This window comes from Rana temporaria, chromosome 7 (assembly GCF_905171775.1).
Source record: "Rana temporaria chromosome 7, aRanTem1.1, whole genome shotgun sequence".
NCBI classification, from domain to species: Eukaryota; Metazoa; Chordata; class Amphibia; order Anura; family Ranidae; genus Rana; species Rana temporaria.
Window position 1 is genome coordinate 80683732 of NC_053495.1, and position 21318 is coordinate 80705049.

At 44.6% G+C, this 21318-nt stretch overlaps 1 protein-coding gene across 7 annotated transcripts in view; it reads left to right on the plus strand.

The window, feature by feature from the left end:
• The window catches only part of IPPK (inositol-pentakisphosphate 2-kinase), a 1052241-nt gene that overhangs the window by 95039 nt on the left and 935884 nt on the right, over window positions 1–21318 (plus strand). For 6 of the 7 annotated variants that reach the window (XM_040360985.1, XM_040360986.1, XM_040360982.1 and 3 more), the window contains one exon: window positions 370–417. The exons of the other annotated variant lie outside the window; for it this stretch is intronic. In XM_040360985.1, coding sequence (XP_040216919.1) covers window positions 370–417 — 48 coding nt within the window. The remainder of the gene's footprint in view (window positions 1–369; window positions 418–21318) is intronic. 7 annotated transcript variants of the gene reach the window in all.

Genomic DNA, 21318 nt, shown 5'->3' on the forward strand with positions numbered 1-21318 from the left:
ATATTCCTTTAATAAACAGACATTTTAAAAAAAATCTACCATCTGAAAGTGAGGAGTTACACTGAGATGCTGTTTTAAATCTACCATCTGGTGAGTGTTTTCCCCAAAGGGGACCCCATATCCCCCCACGTGGTGAATTATTTTGGTGATTGAAGCACATACTATCAACACTTCTGACCTGGTCATCCCAAACAGCAAATATAGCAAACCAGGGGTTTGCAGCGCTGCTGCAGGACTGATATCAGGCTCTGTGCGGGCCTGATTTTTTTTCCTTTATTTATTCTTCTATATTGCATACTTTCCTTGCACCCTCCTTTTTTTTTTTTTTTGCTAATTTCCACTAACAATTACTTAATTTTTTTTTCCCAGAGGTGTATTGTCCTAAGATTCCTGAAGTTTCTACCACACAGAAATCTGGTAAGTCCTTACCTTAAGCTATTCCTCTTTTAGACTATATGACATGATGGTTTTTACTCTCTATTTTGAAAGAGCAAAATAAATTACCCTAAATAGAAATACTTTCTTTTGGATGAAATTGCACATCATAAATTGCAAGCTAAGGTGTAGTAATTGTCTGTGAAATGACCTGTATTAACAGGCAGTCCCCGGGTTACAAATGAGATATGCATGCAAGTCAGATGTTTACCTGTATGGAGATATTTTCCAAAACAAATTTCCTTCAACACAAGGGTGTATCTTGAAATCAGTGGGCCTGTGTGAAAGATCAAAAATGGGCCCTAGACCTTGAACATTAAAGTGTGAAGCATGACGTGGTTTGAATTATGCTAAATATTGGGCGTGACTTAAAGAGGGTGTGGTTAAATAGTCTGAGGTGACGTTCATAGTGCAGAATGTGGTAATGTTAAAAAGGGAATGCATAGTGTGGAAGGAGGTGGGTAGTAAGTACAGGAAAGTGGTGCAGAGTGTATGGTGGTGGGTAGTATGTGCAGGGAGAGGGGAACCAAGTGTATGGTAGAGGGTGGTCATCATAGGGATGGCGATGGTCAGGAGGCAAAGGGATTTCAGTTGGGAATCTAGCTCTTATTTTCCCAGCCTGATCTTCTCCCAGCGAGTCACCGGATATATCCTGCCACTTCAAAGAATGTGCCCTGTGCCCCCTGCTTACCTCCAATGCTCGGCTTCCCTTCCTCCTCCTGTCTGACCCCTGCTCCATCCAGGCGGGGCACTCTGCATGCACCGTACAGCCATCCACCTGCGGACTGAGGTTCCAGCTGCTCAAATGAGCACTTCTCATTAGCGATGCAGCGCTCTGCTTATATATTCTCTCTGGAACCAGCCCCCCCTGCTCGCTGTGCCATTGGTTGTGTGTGCAGGAGATCCCTCTACAGTACACAGATGAAGTTGCTCCCCCAACTTCGAGTCCTAAGGCTTCCATGGGTGCAGTGTGTTTCAGAACACAGTGGGCCTCCTTGGGGCCTGTGTGCTGAGAACACGTTGCACCCATGGATGATTTGCCACTGCTTCAGCAACCACTTGAGTAATGTTTGGAGTTTTCAGACTTGAACTTTTAAGGTATAACTGGCGTACTCGCGTCACCCATGACGCCAATACGGGCGATCAAAAAAATTATCTATTAGTGACACTGGCGACAGGGGGTTAAAGGGTTAACAGGGGGCAAACAAGGAGTGTAACGACACCCCGTGTATGAAAGGGGTTAACGCTGTTTAGGATATTCCGTTCCCGAACACAAGGCAGCTACCGGGCGCTCCAACCAGGTGCATAAGACCCCATACAAATAATTCTCCCCCAAAGATGAGACGAAGCTCCGTGTTGAGTCTTAAACAGGAATATAACTTTTATTGGAAGGAATACAGGCTCTTTATATACACTTGAGAATACTGCAGTAACCACATGACATATGACCCGGATCTACCCACCTCACATAATGGTTACATAACGAGTCCCCAGTAGACATTATTTTGAGTGTCAATACATCCTTGGCAGACAGCCGATGAGTTCATGAACTAATCCCTTAGGCAGCCAAAATGACTCGGACGTGACCTTTTGAGTTTCCTAGCCTGGCTGTCTCCTAAACTACAATACACATTATCACAGGGTCAATTAGCACAAGCCACCATGAAAAGATCCTTAGAAGTTAGCCTGAACTCATTTTACATTACAACAGACAGACAGGTGGCTGGAGTTGACGACCTCAACACCTCCTAACAATATGAATCAGTCAGTCTTTAAATATATCCTGGAATGCCCATATTAGGAGTTACTTCCTGTGCATAGACCTCATAGCACACAGGGGATACATCTTCATATTTCTTGAGAGATATTGTTAATGAAAATATTACTGTCCCGTTTTTAAGTAGTCCAAGATATATTTTCTCAGTCACCCTATGCCCCTAATGGACATAGGGTGATTTAGACATAAGAGGTGCATGGGGAGCTGAAGCAAGGGTATCTCATACTTTCCAAGAGATTCTGTGTTTCCCCTAGCCCTCCCGTTACAAGGAGTTAAACCTTTGTTAGGGGGGTACCCTAGACCTAACACTTATAATGGTCACAAATGACACCAGTGCAGTGATCAGTAAAAAAATTAAACTGCTATTGGTGTAACTGTGACAGGGGGTGCAGGGGTTAACTGGGGGGTGAAATGTGTGCCTATTAGGGGTGTCGAATCTAATCGCTGCATCGCGATTTGGGTGTCCCCGATGTGGCACCGATGCATGCGACCATCATAATCGATGTTTAGCCCCACCCCCGTCCCTCCGCTCCGTTCAGACGTTACCTTGTGTGACTCATGTGACTGCCCGGCCGCCTCTCTCCTCTCTGCTTTTATGTCCCCGGCAGTAACATGCCTAGGAACAATTCTGCTCTGCTCTTGTTTCCGCACGGAGTGATTATACGCGACACTGGTGCCCTTGCTTTGCTGTCCCCTTAGTCAGGGTCACGTTGTGCAGTAGAAATGTATCACAGGGCTGTGCTGGTCCTGTACAGAGGTGGTCGAGGACGGACAGAGGGGGCTCTCGCCTCCAGCAGGTACATTGTATTGTTTGTCCATGTCCAGCCTCCTGCACTGTACATACGGCCCTCTGATGGCTGTCCTCTTCTATCCATCCATCCCTGATGACATTTCTCTTCCACTGCTCTGTACATAGAATGCAGGCAGAGAGTGAACTGTCACTCCCTCTCCCATGACCACCTGTGTGCTGGGGGGGGGGGGTTAAGAGTACTGACACCAATGTTGGGGGTAATGGTACTGACACCAGTGTCCAGTCTCTGATCGTCTCCTGTACTATGCCCGCAGTCTCTCATCATCTCCTATACCACGTCTGCAGTCTCTGATCATCTCCTTTAGTATTTTGGGGGGAGAGCCATGCACACTTGCGCTGCAATCATGATGCATCGTAGAATCGAATCGTAGACTTGATAATCGTAATTGCATCGAATCGTGAGACCGGTGAAGATGCGCAGCCCTAGTGCCTATGTGTATTAGTGTCAACGTACTGTTGGTGCAACTCACGTTTTTATGTCTCCTCTGCTCCCGAACTAAAAGGAAGCACAAGGAGAGGTGACATCACTTCTTTTGCCTGTGTTTACACTTACACAGGCAAAGGAAGCATCTCATTCGTCAGAAGCGATCTGGAGGGGCAGGCCATGAATCGTTGGGGGCAAAAGGGGGGGGCCCCTTTAGGATGGATCGCTCCTGGAACAAAGCCGATCGCCTCAGGCATGGGGGGGGGGGGCGCAGTGTGTGTGTGTGTGTGTGTGTGTATGTGTATATATATATATATATATATATATATATATATATATATATATATATATATATATATATATATATATATATATATATATATATATATATATATAATGTGTATTAGGGTTGTCCCGATACCGATACCGAGCATTTGCCCGAGTACTTGTACTCGGCAAATGCTCCAATGCTTCACCCGATACTTGGACAGTCAGGGTGATCAGTGCTGTGGGGGAGTTACAAGCACTGATCACCGCTGACTGTCCTCCACCAGCCCCCCGCCTTGTCCCATGCTGCCGTCTTTTTCTTTGCTGCCGCCGTGTCCCCCCTCCTTGCTGCCGCCGTGTGCTGCTGCCGTGTCCCCCCTCCTTGCTGCCGCTATGTCCCCCCTCCTTGCAGCCGCTGTGTCCTGCCGCCGTGTCCCCCTCCGTGCTGCCGTCGTGTCCCCCCCCTGTTTGCTGCCGCCATGTCCTGCCGCCGTGTCACCCCTCCTGCCGCCATGTCCCCCCTCCTTGCTGCCGCCGTGTTTTGCCGCCGTGTCCCCCCTCCGTTCTCCTCCACCCCCTCGATCAGTCAGGATGGAGAGCGGCGGTAGGAGCCGGTAAATCCGGCTCCGACCTTTTCCAAATGTACAGAGTCAGTGATGACTCTGTACATTTACATAACTGAAACATCGTAAACTGTGTTTACAATGTTTCAGTTTATGAATGAAAAGAAGCCGCTGTATTCTCTCCATTCATTTTCAGTGCAGCTGAGGCTGCTGAGAAAGGGACTGGGGAATCAGTGTCCCTAGTCCCTTTCTCTGTCTCAGAGGGGAGATGTCAGAGGTCTGTTAAGACCCCTGATATCTCACCAAAGCCCCCCAACAGGGCTAATAAAAAGAAAAAAAGGAATTGCAATAAATAAAAAAATGAATTGTAAAAAAAAAACATACTGACGCTGTCTATTCCTCCTCACACCCTTAAAAAAAAAAAAAAAGAAAGCATTGTAAAAAATAACAAAAAAATTCTTATAAATAAATAAAAAGAATTGTAAAAAAAAATACTGACACATGTGCCACTGTCGCATGAGATTTACAAAAAGTATCGGTAATCGGTATAGGCGAGTACTTGATAAAAAGTATCGTTACTTGTACTCGGTCCTAAAAAAGTGGTATCGGGACAACCCTAATGTGTATGTATGTTACTAGGACTGCCCGTGCCATTCTGCCAACGTATACAGGGAGTGCAGAATTATTAGGCAAATGAGTATTTTGACCACATCATCCTCTTTATGCATGTTGTCTTACTCCAAGCTGTATAGGCACGAAAGCCTACTACCAATTAAGCATATTAGGTGATGTACATCTCTGTAATGAGAAGGTGTGTGGTCTAATGACATCAACACCCTATATCAGGTGTGCATAATTATTAGGCAACTTCCTTTCCTTTGGCAAAATGGGTCAAAAGAAGGACTTGACAGGCTCAGAAAAGTAAAAAATAGTGAGATATCTTGCAGAGGGATGCAGCACTCTTAAAATTGCAAAGCTTCTGAAGCGTGATCATTGAACAATCAAGCGTTTCATTCAAAATAGTCAACAGGGTCGCAAGAAGCGTGTGGAAAAACCAAGGCGCAAAATAACTGCCCATGAACTGAGAAAAGTCAAGCGTGCAGCTGCCAAGATGCCACTTGCCACCAGTTTGGCCATATTTCAGAGCTGCAACATCACTGGAGTGCCCAAAAGCACAAGGTGTGCAATACTCAGAGACATGGCCAAGGTAAGAAAGGCTGAAAGACGACCACCACTGAACAAGACACACAAGCTGAAACGTCAAGACTGGGCCAAGAAATATCTCAAGACTGATTTTTCTAAGGTTTTATGGACTGATGAAATGAGAGTGAGTCTTGATGGGCCAGATGGATGGGCCCGTGGCTGGATTGGTAAAGGGCAGAGAGCTCCAGTCCGACTCAGACACCAGCAAGGTGGAGGTGGAGTACTGGTTTGGGCTGGTATCATCAAAGATGAGCTTGTGGGGCCTTTTCGGGTTGAGGATGGAGTCAAGCTCAACTCCCAGTCCTACTGCCAGTTTCTGGAAGACACCTTCTTCAAGCAGTGGTACAGGAAGAAGTCTGCATCCTTCAAGAAAAACATGATTTTCATGCAGGACAATGCTCCATCACACGCGTCCAAGTACTCCACAGCGTGGCTGGCAAGAAAGGGTATAAAAGAAGAAAAACTAATGACATGGCCTCCTTGTTCACCTGGTCTGAACCCCATTGAGAACCTGTGGTCCATCATCAAATGTGAGATTTACAAGGAGGGAAAACAGTACACCTCTCTGAACAGTGTCTGGGAGGCTGTGGTTGCTGCTGCACGCAATGTTGATGGTGAACAGATCAAAACACTGACAGAATCCATGGATGGCAGGCTTTTGAGTGTCCTTGCAAAGAAAGGTGGCTATATTGGTCACTGATTTGTTTTTGTTTTGTTTTTGAATGTCAGAAATGTATATTTGTGAATGTTGAGATGTTATATTGGTTTCACTGGTAAAAATAAATAATTGAAATGGGTTGAAATGGGTATATATATTTTTTTTTTGTTAAGTTGCCTAATAATTATGCACAGTAATAGTCACCTGCACACACAGATATCCCCCTAAAATAGCTAAAACTAAAAACAAACTAAAAACTACTTCCAAAAATATTCAGCTTTGATATTAATGAGTTTTTTGGGTTCATTGAGAACAGGGAGTGCAGAATTATTAGGCAAATGAGTATTTTGACCACATCATCCTCTTTATGCATGTTGTCTTACTCCAAGCTGTATAGGCACGAAAGCCTACTACCAATTAAGCATATTAGGTGATGTACATCTCTGTAATGAGAAGGTGTGTGGTCTAATGACATCAACACCCTATATCAGGTGTGCATAATTATTAGGCAACTTCCTTTCCTTTGGCAAAATGGGTCAAAAGAAGGACTTGACAGGCTCAGAAAAGTAAAAAATAGTGAGATATCTTGCAGAGGGATGCAGCACTCTTAAAATTGCAAAGCTTCTGAAGCGTGATCATTGAACAATCAAGCGTTTCATTCAAAATAGTCAACAGGGTCGCAAGAAGCGTGTGGAAAAACCAAGGCGCAAAATAACTGCCCATGAACTGAGAAAAGTCAAGCGTGCAGCTGCCAAGATGCCACTTGCCACCAGTTTGGCCATATTTCAGAGCTGCAACATCACTGGAGTGCCCAAAAGCACAAGGTGTGCAATACTCAGAGACATGGCCAAGGTAAGAAAGGCTGAAAGACGACCACCACTGAACAAGACACACAAGCTGAAACGTCAAGACTGGGCCAAGAAATATCTCAAGACTGATTTTTCTAAGGTTTTATGGACTGATGAAATGAGAGTGAGTCTTGATGGGCCAGATGGATGGGCCCGTGGCTGGATTGGTAAAGGGCAGAGAGCTCCAGTCCGACTCAGACACCAGCAAGGTGGAGGTGGAGTACTGGTTTGGGCTGGTATCATCAAAGATGAGCTTGTGGGGCCTTTTCGGGTTGAGGATGGAGTCAAGCTCAACTCCCAGTCCTACTGCCAGTTTCTGGAAGACACCTTCTTCAAGCAGTGGTACAGGAAGAAGTCTGCATCCTTCAAGAAAAACATGATTTTCATGCAGGACAATGCTCCATCACACGCGTCCAAGTACTCCACAGCGTGGCTGGCAAGAAAGGGTATAAAAGAAGAAAAACTAATGACATGGCCTCCTTGTTCACCTGGTCTGAACCCCATTGAGAACCTGTGGTCCATCATCAAATGTGAGATTTACAAGGAGGGAAAACAGTACACCTCTCTGAACAGTGTCTGGGAGGCTGTGGTTGCTGCTGCACGCAATGTTGATGGTGAACAGATCAAAACACTGACAGAATCCATGGATGGCAGGCTTTTGAGTGTCCTTGCAAAGAAAGGTGGCTATATTGGTCACTGATTTGTTTTTGTTTTGTTTTTGAATGTCAGAAATGTATATTTGTGAATGTTGAGATGTTATATTGGTTTCACTGGTAAAAATAAATAATTGAAATGGGTTGAAATGGGTATATATATTTTTTTTTTGTTAAGTTGCCTAATAATTATGCACAGTAATAGTCACCTGCACACACAGATATCCCCCTAAAATAGCTAAAACTAAAAACAAACTAAAAACTACTTCCAAAAATATTCAGCTTTGATATTAATGAGTTTTTTGGGTTCATTGAGAACATGGTTGTTGTTCAATAATAAAATGAATCCTCAAAAATACAACTTGCCTAATAATTCTGCACTCCCTGTGTATATATATATATATATATATATATATATATATATATATATATATATATATATATATATATATATATATATATATATATATATATATATATATATATATATATATATATATATATATATATATATATATATATATATATATATATATATATATATATATATATATATATGCTTATCTGCCTGTCCGTGCCATTTTGCGGACGTAAATAGTCGTGCGGCGGGCGTTAAGTGGTTAAAGACACCATGATGCCAAAAATATCAGAGGATATAGCAAGGAAATTAGATGAGCCAATTACAATAGGGGAGTTCACGGAAGCTCTAAAAATATTAAAACTGGGTAAGGCACCAGGACCTGATGGGTTTGATGTTCGCTGAGAAATTAGCACAAAGATTCACAGCAGCTTTTAACTCATTGCGGGAAGGAAAGAAAATACCAAACGAAACATTGATGGCACATATAGTAGTTATTCCAAAAGAAGGGAAAGATCCTTTGCAATGTGCCAGCTACCGTCCCATATCACTGCTTAATGTGGACTTAAAAGTATTTACTAAGATTCTTGCTACAAGGTTAGTAGAATCAATCGGCTCCCAGAACACAACGGGGACCAGTGGAATGGCGCAGCACGACTCGCGAATGCGCAGTAGGGAACCAGGCACTGAAGCCGCAGCGCTTCACTTCCCAAATCCCTGATTGAGTATGGCGGCGGGGGAAGCCGAAAGCCGAGCTACCGCTCTGCTTCGGCTGCTGACGTCGTTGGCGACCTGGACAGGTAAGTGTCCATGTTTTAAAAGCCAGCAGCTGCTGTATTTGTAGCTGCTGGCTTTTAATTTTAATTTTTTTTCTTTGTAGGTGAACCCCTGCTTTAAGTAACAAAATACATGCATATTATAATATTTTTTTTATACCTGTAAAAATGTATTTTTATTTTATCTTTTTAAAAAGTAAACATATCCTTCAAAACTCTGAACTCAAAGGTTTGGTGTTCTCTTTGCTATTGATGTGTGTTGTCGTCATGTCCCTAAGGTCCTCAGAAAGGAAAGTTCCCCTCCCATACAGGAAGTACCTCAGTTTTTTTCTGCCAGTGTCTAAGGTGTTGGACACGATTAGGATGTTCTAAAGGAAGCTCTGCCATAGAGGCTCCCTGGGGCAAAAGAGCTACACTTCGGGTCCATCCAAGATGCTTAAGTTATTACGCCAAAACTGGATGGTATCCGGGCCTTGTGCACGAGGTGTAGCCTGTAATGTCTCTTTGGAGGACTGGGCTCTAGGGTCCAGCACTTTCGCTTTAAAAAAAAAAAACACCAAGTCCTGGCAGAGTCTTTTGCAAGGCCCAGGGAAGAGGCATCCTTTAAGTAGGAACCCATATTCCTGAAGGTTGGCACACATGCCCGCCATGATGGGTGAAGATTGGTTTTGTCTGAGTTCCAGCAAACCTGCGGCGGGGATAAGGCAAGCAGGGAAAAAGTCTTAAGCATGCATCTTAAAGACGTTTCCTTTGAGTGGGTGTCTTCTCTGTTTGCTGCCACCAGAGGGAGTAAAGAGTTGAGCTTTACTCGCCAGGCTCCAGTACAGTGTCAGGTCTTTTTAGACCGCACACTTTCCACACATTTGATCTGAGGATGAGGACGTAGCACCATCAGAGGAGAAGGATGAGGAGTCGGATGGATCTGGGATTTCAGAAGAACCTTTTTCTGCTTCCCAGGTTCTTAAATTGCAGGTGCAATATTATACTGAAGTACGCTCTGCATTCAAGTTGCCTTCTTCGGCGTTAACTGAGTCACCTGTCTCCTCCCTGGGTTCATTATAATCCCCACAGGCTGCATGTTAATTTCCGATTCATCCTTTATTGGAGAATCTGATTTAAGCAGACTGGAAACATCCAGATAAGCGGTACTCTCCTCCTAGGAAGTTCTTTGGCCAATGGAGACGTTTACCAAGAAGTGGAGCATGCCTTCAGTGGATGCGGCTATTTCTTGTGTAAATAAATAAAAGTTTAACCTGTCCGGTGGACAATGCCCAGGTATTTTAAAGATCCCTTTGAGAAAAAGCTGGAATCCTTTACTAAAGTCTTCCATTCTCCTGGCGGGCGCATTGACCCAACCTGCTGTGGCGGCAGTTGGTATGTGTCAGGTCTTAAAGGATCAGGTGAAACGGGGCCTGAAAGATCTGCCTCTGGAGCAGATCAAATTTTGGGAGAATATGCCTAGGGCCTTATGTTTCACAGTGGATGCCATTAGGGATTCTATTCAACAAGCATCTCGCCTTACGCTCCAGCTGGTGCATATGTGCAGAATTATTTGGCTAAAGCATTGGTCAGTGGAAGCCCCATGCAAAAAGTTTTTGACCAGTTTCCCCTTCCATGGCGAATGCCTCTTTAGGGATGATTTGGAAAAGTATATCCAAAAGATATCATGCGGCAAGACTACTCTACTGCCGGAGAAGAAGAAAGACAAGCGCCCTTGTTTTAAGCGCTCTCTCTCTCCCTGGTTCCTGGAACTTCTGCCTCACGGCATTCTCAGCCAAACAAACATATTCGCCAGCACACCATGGATCGTCCAATTGCGTTCAATTTTTTTTAATGCAAAACAAACCTCACAATTGGGGATGAGCTGAACATACCCGCGTTCGGTTCGCACCAGAACTTTCGAACGGACCGAACGTTCTCGCAAACATTTAGAACCCCATTGAAGTCTATGGAACTCGAACGTTCAAATTAAAAAGTGCTCATTTTAAAGCCCAATATTCAAGTTATTGTTGGAAAACATATTTGAGAACCCGGGTCTTGCCCCAGGGAACATGTATCAATGGGAAAAAAAACTTTTAAAAACTGTAGTTTTTTGTGGAGCAGCGATTTTAATGATGCTTAAAGTGAAAAAAAATCTAAAATTCCTTTAAATATCATACCTGCTGGGTGTCTATAGTAGTGGCACATGTTTAGAAATGTCCCTGCACAAAATGAGATTACTATAAGAAAAAAGAAATGTAATACTGCTTGCGGCTTTAATGTAATGTTTGGTCCCTGCAATATGGATAAAAATCATTGAAAAAAATAGCATGAGTTTCCCCGCCACCACTCCCCCCCAGGTCATTAACCACTTCCCTACCGGCCCATAGTAAAATGACGTCCACAAAGAACCTCTGCCGTTCAGAGTGGATGTCATGACGTCCTGGGCTTTGTGGGGGGATATCTGAATGATGCGTGCAGCTAGAGGCATCATTCAGATATCCTTCTAAACTGCCGGCGATTCTGCACAACGTAAGAACGATCATAGCGGCGGTTCCGCCGCTAGATCGTTCTTACAGGCGGCGGGAGGGGACATCCCCCCCCCCCCTCCCGCCGCCATCCGGTGCTTCTCCGGGCTCTCCCGTGCCATCGGGGGCCCGGAGAACGAATCGTCCGGCGCTCGCAGGAAGCATAGAGATGACTGGTGACCAGATGGTCACCAGTCATCTCTATGACCGTCGGAGGACCCGGGCGCGATGTGATGACGTCACGCCCGGGTCCCCGTAAGTAAACAAAGCCGCAATTGCGGCTGCTAAGCAACAGCAAGCATGAGATCGGTGAATTTTTTTTCACCGATTTCATGCTTTCCAGCCTGGAGGAGAGAAGAGATGTGCGGTCTTATTGACCCCGCCTCTCTCCATAAAGAGGACCTGTCACACACATATTCCTATTACAAGGGATGCTTACATTCCTTGTAATAGGAATAAAAGTGATCAAAAAAAAAAATTTTTTTAAAAAAAAAAGTGTAAAAAAAGAAATAAATATAAATATATATATATATATATATATATATATATATATATATATATATATATATATATATATATATATATATATATATATATATATATATATATATATATATATATATATATAAAAAAAAAAAAATATTTTTTTTAACGCCCCTGTCCCCGGTAGCTTGCGCGCAGAAGCGAACGCACACGCAAGTCCCGCCGACATATGTAAACGCCGTTTAAACCACATATGTGAGGTATCGCCGCGTGCGTTAGAGTGCCAGCAACAATTCTAGCACTAGATCTCCTCTGTAAATCTAAACTGGTAACCTGTAAAAATTTTCAAATCGTTGCCTATGGAGATTTTTAAGTACCGAAGTTTGGCGCCATTCCATGAGTGTGCGCAATTTTAAAGCGTGACATGTTGGGTATCTATTTACTCGGTGTAACATCATCTTTCCTATTTTGCAAAAAAATTGGGCTAACTTTACTGTTTTTTAATTTTTTTAATTCATGAAACAATTTTTTTCCAAAAAAAAAGCGTTTGAAAAATTATTGCGCAAATACCGTGCAAGATAAAAGGTTTTCAATGACCGTCGTTTTATTCCCTAGGGTGTCTGCTAAAAAAACATATATAATGTTTGGGGGTTCTGCGTAATTTTCTAGCAAAAAAATTATGATTTGTACATGTAGGAGAGAAGTGCCAGAATAGGCCTGGTATGGAAGTGTGTATAACTGCCCTGTATGGAAGAGGTTAAAAGACCCAGTGCCGATCCTGACCTCCCTGGGGCCCTAAGCAAAATGACATGGCACATTAAAAATGAGAAGCGGGGGGGGGGGGGGGCGTTGACCACAGTGACATGTCACATTAAAGAAAGTTGAGAAGCGGGGGGAGGGGGTGTTCTGCTGTCATAAAAGACTCAGGCCAGCCAGTGAGTTTAGAAGCGGGGTGAGGGTGCGAAAATGACTTCTCACCAGGCGGGGCCTCTAGTAATTTGGGGGCCCTTTGCAGCTTTGCAGGGCCCTAAGCGGCTTGCATAGTGAGCCTATAGCGAGGATCGGCCCAGACAAGACCTTTTGGCCCTATATACTTTGAACAGCAGTATACAAGCGTTGCAAACAAGATAAGGACTGTAGGTTTGTTAAGTAGAATCTGAACCATGTCATACTTTTGCTCCTGCATATTGCACAATTTCCTAAAGAGACCCTCAACAAACTACATGACACTTGTGCCTGATGAGGCCACTAATGTTCCAGTGGTGGTGGCCCGTGAGACTGTCCATACAGGCTTGGCCCCCAAAGTGCACGTGCTGTGTGGCAACTGGCAACAATATGTTGATTATTTTAGGGTTGGGGGGGGGGGGGGGCATTACAATGCCAGATCTTGGCTGAATACATTTTTTGTTTGGGAAATAAAAATTCTAGAAAAAAGGGGGGTTGCCATCCGGGGCCCCCTTTGAACAAATTCTGTGAAGAACTCCTGTTCTCTAAAGGCCTCCATTATTCCTGAAAGTAAAAATTAAGCAAAAAAAGCTAATGTCAGTCAAGCCTAAGCTTCCTCCCCATATCTAACCCACAAACTCATCCACTGATCATGAAGTCCAAAAATCAAGTTTCGTATCGTCGTACTGTACGATCGGTTTTCCAACGTTTTCTACCGACGGTGAACGACGTTCTCATTCACGCAATATCCCTTTATACACTGCGCATGCGAGAAGCTCCGCACGTTTCCCCGCCCATGACGATCGTTCTAGTGATTGCCACGCCCCTTTTAAGTTGGTCAGTGCAAGAAGGTGAAGAGTCTGAAGACATGATGGAGGAGAGACAGCAAGCTGCAACCAGGCAGGAGAGAGGCCAGGCACACACCAGGAGGAGCAGGAGGTACAAAGCCACCAACATGACCTTCGAGATGGTTGAGATGGTGGCTATTCTTAAAAAGGAGGACTACGACTGCAAAAAAGGGCCTTACAAGAACCCAAATAAAGTCAAGGCCGAGATCATGGAGAAGGTACGGAGGACTATCCATGCAAAATTCGGGGTGCAGAGGTCCAGGGAGCAGTTGCGCAAGAGATGGTCTGATTTGAAAATCAGAGAGCCGGACCAGATGAAGAGAATTCGAAGAGTCATCAGAAGACGTAAGTAATTTTCATGTGTACTCTGAATATTTTATATCATTTTAGCATGTGCTTTTTATTTCATTGTGTGTGTGTGTGTGTGTGTGTGTGTGTGTGTGTGTGTGTGTATATACAGTTCAAGAATAGATGTCTCAAGGTTCATGTTTGTGGGCATAATATTTGGTTGTTCATTCTATTTAAGATCTTTTTATGGGAGACCAATTTTTTATTTAATGTAGATGTGTTATTAACTAGATTTAAATAATCCAACTTAAGTCAATATACAGTAAAAGGAGAGTATGCTCAGCAGTTGATTACACATATGGACTCAGTAGCAGAAGTGTTGGCATGGCTGATCCGTCCTATAGGCTCACTATGCAAGCCGCTTGGGGCCCCGCAAAGCTGCGGAGGGCCCCCCAAATTATTAGAGGCTCCGCCTGGTAAGAAGTAATTTTCGCCCTCTCACCTCGCTTCTCAACTCGCTGGCTGCATGGGAGAAGAGGCAAGAAGTCAGAACCCCTTGCTTCTCAATTTAATGTAAGATGTCATTTCCGACAACAGACCACCCCCTCCCCCCACTTCTCAACTTTCTTTAATGTGACATGTCACTGTCGTCAGCGCCTCCCGCTTCTCATTTTTAATGTACCAGTCATTTTGCTTCGGGCCCCAGGGAGGGCAGGATCGGCACTGAGTGTTGGCCACAAGAACAACCTAGTTAGGGTGCCACACAGAGGTGATCCAGTGTATACTTGTTGTTTTTCCATGTAGGAAACTTGTCCAAAGATAGAGAAATGCAGCAGCTTTGGTAATGGATTAAATCCTGTGTTAAGCTTAGAAGGATTGTAAAAACAGACAATTGTACCACACTTTATAAAACATGATTGATATTCCTCTTTCAGGCCTCTAATCATTTTGATTCATGTATCCCTTTTTTTACAATCTCATAGGGCGCAATCAAGCTGCAGCAGTGGAGCCGACCAACCCCACACAGAGCCAAGCCCCACCCTCGCCAGATGTGCAGGAAGTGGAAAATGCCACCACATCAGGTCAGTGTCTTACAGCACAGCTTCAGGTAATACATGTAGGCCTGCATAATTGTAATTCATGTTTTTTTTTCCAAATTTCAGGAGGTGTTCGAGCTGTTGGGGGCGGATTGGACACCTACAGTGCCCATGTCCTAATTGGGGAGATCATGTCCTGCAGGGCAGAAATAGAGGACACAAACCTCGCCTTAGAGAAGCTTATAAAGAAAAACAAAAAGGTGGACCAAAAACTAAAGAATCTCATTGATGTGCTGGGGAGGGTTTAAAAAAAAAATAGATCTGGTGGGCATGTCAGATTAGGCGGTTCTTGGGCAGGTTGTATTCCCTTTTGGAGGTCTGTCAACCGAGCAGTGGCATTGTATGACCTTCGTAAATGCACACAGACTTTTCTGGCCTGCTTCAGGACATCCTGTAAGCTTAGGTACCTGCCCAAATTTAGAACATGAGCAAAACAGGGAACATGGGTCAGTTTTCTCTGTCGCAGTGCAGAGAGGAGGTTGGTGCCATTGTCGCTAACCACCATTCCTGGCTTAAGCTGGCGTGGCGTCAACCACCTCTGAGCCTGCCGGTGGGAGAATGGATGGACAGCCGCACTCCAAAAAGTCTTGTTGAAAAAAGACGTGCTCTTTATTTGAAAACAGGAAAAAATGCACAGCACACAACAGCATAGCTCAAGCTATGACTAAGCATTAGTTGTTAATGCGAAATGCGTCAGCTGTCTATCCCACTGTATGCTGTTGTGTGCTGTGCATTTTTTCCTTTTTACAATAAAGAGCACGTCTTTTTTTCAACAAGACTTTTTGGAGTGCGCCTGTCCATCCATTCTCCCACCTGCTTAATTCTATGCATTGCCAGCACCTGTGTGATTCCTGAGTGGACATTGATTACCTGCCTGTGCTCACCTGGAGCGGAGGTCTCCCTACCTACCTCTGAGCCTGCCCCTGTAGAGCTGACAGAACCTCAGTGTGGCTCCTGTCTCCCAAGCACACCAGCTCTAGGACCGCATGGCATCTCTTAGCCTGCATTCCTGCGTAGCCCCTCGTACGCCTACGGAGCACAGCTGGTTCAGAGGAAACATCAGCACAGGAAGAGGCCACAGAGGAAGAAGAGGAGGGGGTGGAGGAGAGAGGTGTGTCACAACCAGTAGTAGTGTTTTGGAGGCGTGGTGGCGGAACAACCTCCAACACTACTGTACATTGCCCTGCGTCCTTCCCAGCTGCCAGCAGAGTCACCCAATTCGCCGTGAAAGAGAGGTAATGTCCCTGTCCATGCCTGCTGGACCATAAGTCAGCGGTAAGATGCACCTTACCACTGACCGCCCTGTCCAGCGAGGCGTGGACATTGCCTTCCACATGCCGGTAGAGAGCGGGAATCGCCTTCCGTGAGAAAAAGTGGCGTTTGTGCAATGTGCGGTACCTCAGTGGCAAGTACCCAAACTCACGAAAGGGGGCAGAATCTACCAACTGAAAAGGTAGCAGTTGAAGTGCTAGCAATTTCGCTAAGCTAGCATTCAACCGCTGGGCATGTGGATGGCTGGGAGAGTACTTCTTTTGGCGCTGCAGCAGCTGGGGCAGGGAAATTTGTCTGCTACCATCAGTAGATTTCCCGCATGTACTACTAGGTTGTGACACACCTATTTCTTCAGTCCTATCAGTGCAGGCTTCAGAGAGGACTGAGGGTCTAGTGGGGTTGGAGGTCCCAGCTGATGAGGGGCAAGGGGAGGTCCACTTTGTTCTTTTGGTGTGGGTCGTTCAGGTATGCTTGCCAACGAACTGCATGGCAGGTCGACATATGTCTGGTCAAGCATGTGGTGCCCAAGCGGGTGATGTTTTGGCCGCGCGAGATATGCTTGAGACATATGTTGCAAATAGCAACAGTGCGATCTGATGCACATGTCTCAGAAAAGGCCCACACCAAAGAACTTTTGCAGTACCGTTGAGACACAGCAGCGCCATGCACAGGCGTAGCTCTGCAATGTAATGCAGTTGGTGTGCTGCCCTTAAGCTGGCCCCTGGAGGGCATCCAGCCTCTTTGGAGATGTGCCTGTGCCTCCTCCTCCTCCTCCTCTTCCTCTTCCTCTTCCTCTTTCCTCTCTCCTATCAGGCACCCATGTAGAGTCAGTGATCTCATCATCCCCTCCCTCCTTATCACTGTCGAAAACCTGGCAGTATGCTGCAGCTTGGGGGAACATGACTGCCAGATTGCTGTCCCTCTCGGGCACCCGCTCTCTCTGGGCTCATATCAATGCCTTCCTCTATCTGTGTTCCGTCATCGGAGCCTTCAAAACGCTGCGCATCTTCATGCAGCATGTACCCAACACTGTGAAACAGTTCGGGGGACTCCTCAGGAGGACATGGTGGGACTAGGGAAGGATTGTGTGATGCCATTGTGCAGAGGGAAGAGGATGCCTTGGCAGCTGCTTTGCCAGACAAACCAAGCTCAGCCTGGGTGAGAGAGGATGAGGACGGCTTGGTTATCCACTCTACTAATTTCTCTGCATGTTGAGGCTCAACACGGTCAGCTCCCGAAAAGGACGAGCGTGTCAGACGGCCACATGCTGAAGAGGATGCACCGTGTCCACCACCAGCGTTGCTTCTAGATGCAAAGCCTGCTTGCCCTCGTGACTCTCTGCCTCTTCGTTGTCCTTCCAGACATTTTAATGGCCTGCACAGGGCAAAATCAGAAATAAACAGCACACGAGCAGTAAGAGTGACTGCGTTTATGTGCAATTAAATAACACACGTGCACTAACAGCAACTGCGTTTATAGGCAATTAAATAGCACACGTGCACTAGCGGCAACTGCGTTTATGGGCAAATAAACAGCACACGTGCAGTAAGAGCGACTGCGTTTATGGGCAAAAAACAGCACACGTGCAGTAACAGCTAATGCGTTTATGTGCAATTAAATAGCTCACGTGCTCTAACACGGAGTACTATGTTTAGGAGTAAACTAAACAGCATACAGGCAATGCAACACGTTAGAGCACTGCAGCTAGCACAATCTACTGCCTAACAAATCGGAATAGCTGATCTAGCTAAGCTATACAGTGTATAAATATATGTACAACGCCTAGTATGTATGTATGTATGTATGTATATAAGTATGTATGTATGTATATAAGTAAGTATGTATGTATGTATGTATGTATGTATGTATGTATGTATATAAGTATGTATGTATGTATATAAGTATGTATATAAGTATGTATATATGTATGTATGTATGTGTATATATATATATATATATATATATATATATATATATATATATATATATATATATATATATATATATATATATATATATATATATATATATATATATATATATATATATATATATATATATATATATATATATATTCTATCCTTTACACACTGGCCCGGATTCAGATACATTGGTGTATCGGCGGGCGTAACGTATCTCAGATACGTTACGCCGCTGTAAATTAGGGCGCAAGTTCCGTATTCAGAAAGAACTTGCGCCCTAAGTTACGGTGGCGTAACGTATGTGTTCTGGCGTAAGCCCGCCTAATTCAAATGTGGATGATGTGGACGTGTTTTATTTAAATTACATGTGACCCCGCGTATTTGACGTTCGTGGAAGAATCCCAGTGCGCATGCTCGAAATTACGCCGCAAATCGTCAATGCTTTAGACGTGAACTTAACTTACGTACAGCCCTATTCGCGAACGACTTACGCAAACGACGTAAAATTTTCTAAATTTGACATGGGAACGACCTCCATACTTATACCCCTCATATAGCAGGGGTAACTTTACGCCGGAAAACGACGTAAAAAAATGCGCCGGACGTACCTTTCTGAATCGGCGTATATCCCTAATTTGCATATTTCTCGCGTAAATCTACGGAAGCGACACCTAAAGGCCAGCGTAAATATGCAGCCTAAGATACGACGGTGTAAGACACTTACGCAGGTCGGATCTTAGGGAAATCTATGCGTAACTGATTCTATGAATCGGTCGCATAGATACGACCCTGCAACGCGGTTACGACGGCGTATCAGGAGATACGCCGTCGTAACTGCTCTTTGAATCCGGGCCTGTAAATTTAACTAAACTGACTAGCCTGCCTGCTCTATCCATCTATCTGGTAGAAAAGACAGTGGCCCGGATTCAGAAAGAAGATACGATGGCGTATCTCCTGATACGCCGTCGTATCTCTGAGTCCGGCCGTCGTATCTATGCGCCTGATTCATAGAATCAGGTTACGCATTGATATCCCTAAGAACCGACAGGTGTAAGTGACTTAAACCGTCGGATCTTAGGCTGAAATCTCACGCTGGCCGCTAGGTGGCGCTTCCGTTTGTATACGCGAGGAATATACAAATGAGGAGTTGCGTCGATTCAGAAACGAACGACCACCCACCGCTTTTTTTTTTACGTCGTTTGCGTTCGGCTTTTTCCGGCGTATAGTAACCCCTGCTCTATGCGGCGTATCCTATGTTAAGTATGGCCGTCGTTCCCGGTTCGAATTTTGAATTTTTTACGTCGTTTGTGAATACCGATGGACGTAATTTACGTTCACGTCGAAACCAATGACGTCCTAGCGACGTCATTTAGAGAAATGCACGCTGGGAAACTTGACGGACGGCGCATGCGCAGTTCGTTCGGCGTGGGGACGCATCTGATTTAAATTTTACACGCCCCCTACCCGCGGAATTTGAATTCCGCCGGGGGATTTACGATACGCCGCCGCAAATTTACAGGCAAGTGCTTTCTGAATAAAGCACTTGCTTCAAAAACTTGCGGCGGCGTATCGTAAATGAGATGGGTTACGCGGATCTAAAGATCTGCTAACCTATCTGAATCTAGCCCACTGTGTCTGTGTGTCTCTCTCTCTCTCTCTCTCTCTCTCTCTCTCTCTCTCTCTCTCTCTCTCTCTCTCTCTCTCTCTCTCTCTCTCTCTCTCTCTCTCTCTCTCTCTCTCTCTCTCTCTCTCTCTCTCTCTCTCTCTGACTGTCCTGATGTGGTCTGTAACAACGCCGCAACACACTGCAGGCGGCCTTATATAGTGTGGGGCGTGTACTAAACCCCCTGAGCCATAATTGGCCAAAGCCACCCTGGCTTTGGCCAATTATGGTTCTTCGTTTTTTGCGCGCTGTGATTGGCCAAGCATGCAGGGTCATGGTGCATGCTTGACCAATCATCAGCGTGCAATGCCGCAGTGAATTATGGGCCATTGCGCGTCACTCGAATTTGGCGCGATTGACCCATTTTGTTCGAAATTCGTCGAACGTACGAACACGCATCGAACACATAGCTCATCCCTACTCACAATATTAAGATTATACGAGATCCCCAGATCGGGGTAGAATATGGGACTTTCAAGATGCAGAAGGGAGTATTTGAAATATAAGGTTCATAAATGACAGCGACATTCGCCAAACCCACAAGACACAATGAAGTTTTTTCCTTTTTATATAAATAAGTATATCATTTATTAATACAAAAAAATTGCGTAAATTACATTACATCATTATCCAAAATCTTTAAAAATCACAAAAAGAGTACTGCTTATACAACCATGTGCAAAGAGACTTCTTCATGAGACCCGTGTTACTAGTTCTACATGTTTCGCCCACATACAGGGCTTCTTCAGGAACACACAGGCAGACAATGATCTACATGGAATATATCAAAGAGCTAATAATGAATGATAATCATTGTCCAAACAACGGACAGAGATAATCAATCAGTTAAATATGTCTCATAAGTTAATTGGTGGTACAAAGAAAGTTATCTCAACAAACATAAAATGTAAAATTCAATTCATAAGTTATATGCAGAAGGTCTATATTGTTCAACTGGTCAAGCTCTAGGCCATACCTCCAAGAGAGAACCGGAGAGTGTCGCGGGCAGCACAGTGAAGACAGTCCCCCCTGGGCAGAAGACCCTGCCTCATAGGGTAAAGCAATAGTGCATCACATGTGGGTCTAGTGTGGCAGGATCCAGGATGCAATCCTAATGAAAGAGGCATTTATTAAAAAAGATGAGATATACTCACAAGCATAAAGATTTAAAATTGCGTGTAAAAACAAACAAATGCCGGCCGGCATACAAGGAGCCCTCCTCTGCGTGGAGACGTCACTGCGTAGCCTCCCAGACGCGTTTCATCATCAAAGAATGTTTTCAATGGGGGTAGGGCTTAACGGTGATTCACCATTAATATAGGGCTAACGCTCATTGTGAAAAGCGTCACAATAGCTACAGAAACGCCAGAAATCTCCCCCCAGGATTAATTTACCTTCCGAGAATTCCATCAACTCCTTAAGGGTTTTCCTCATAAAGGTGTCTTGATGTACATTGGGCAGATACACTGTAGCTAGGGTTACTTTAATTCCTCCTATCTTCCCTTTCAGAAAGAGATATC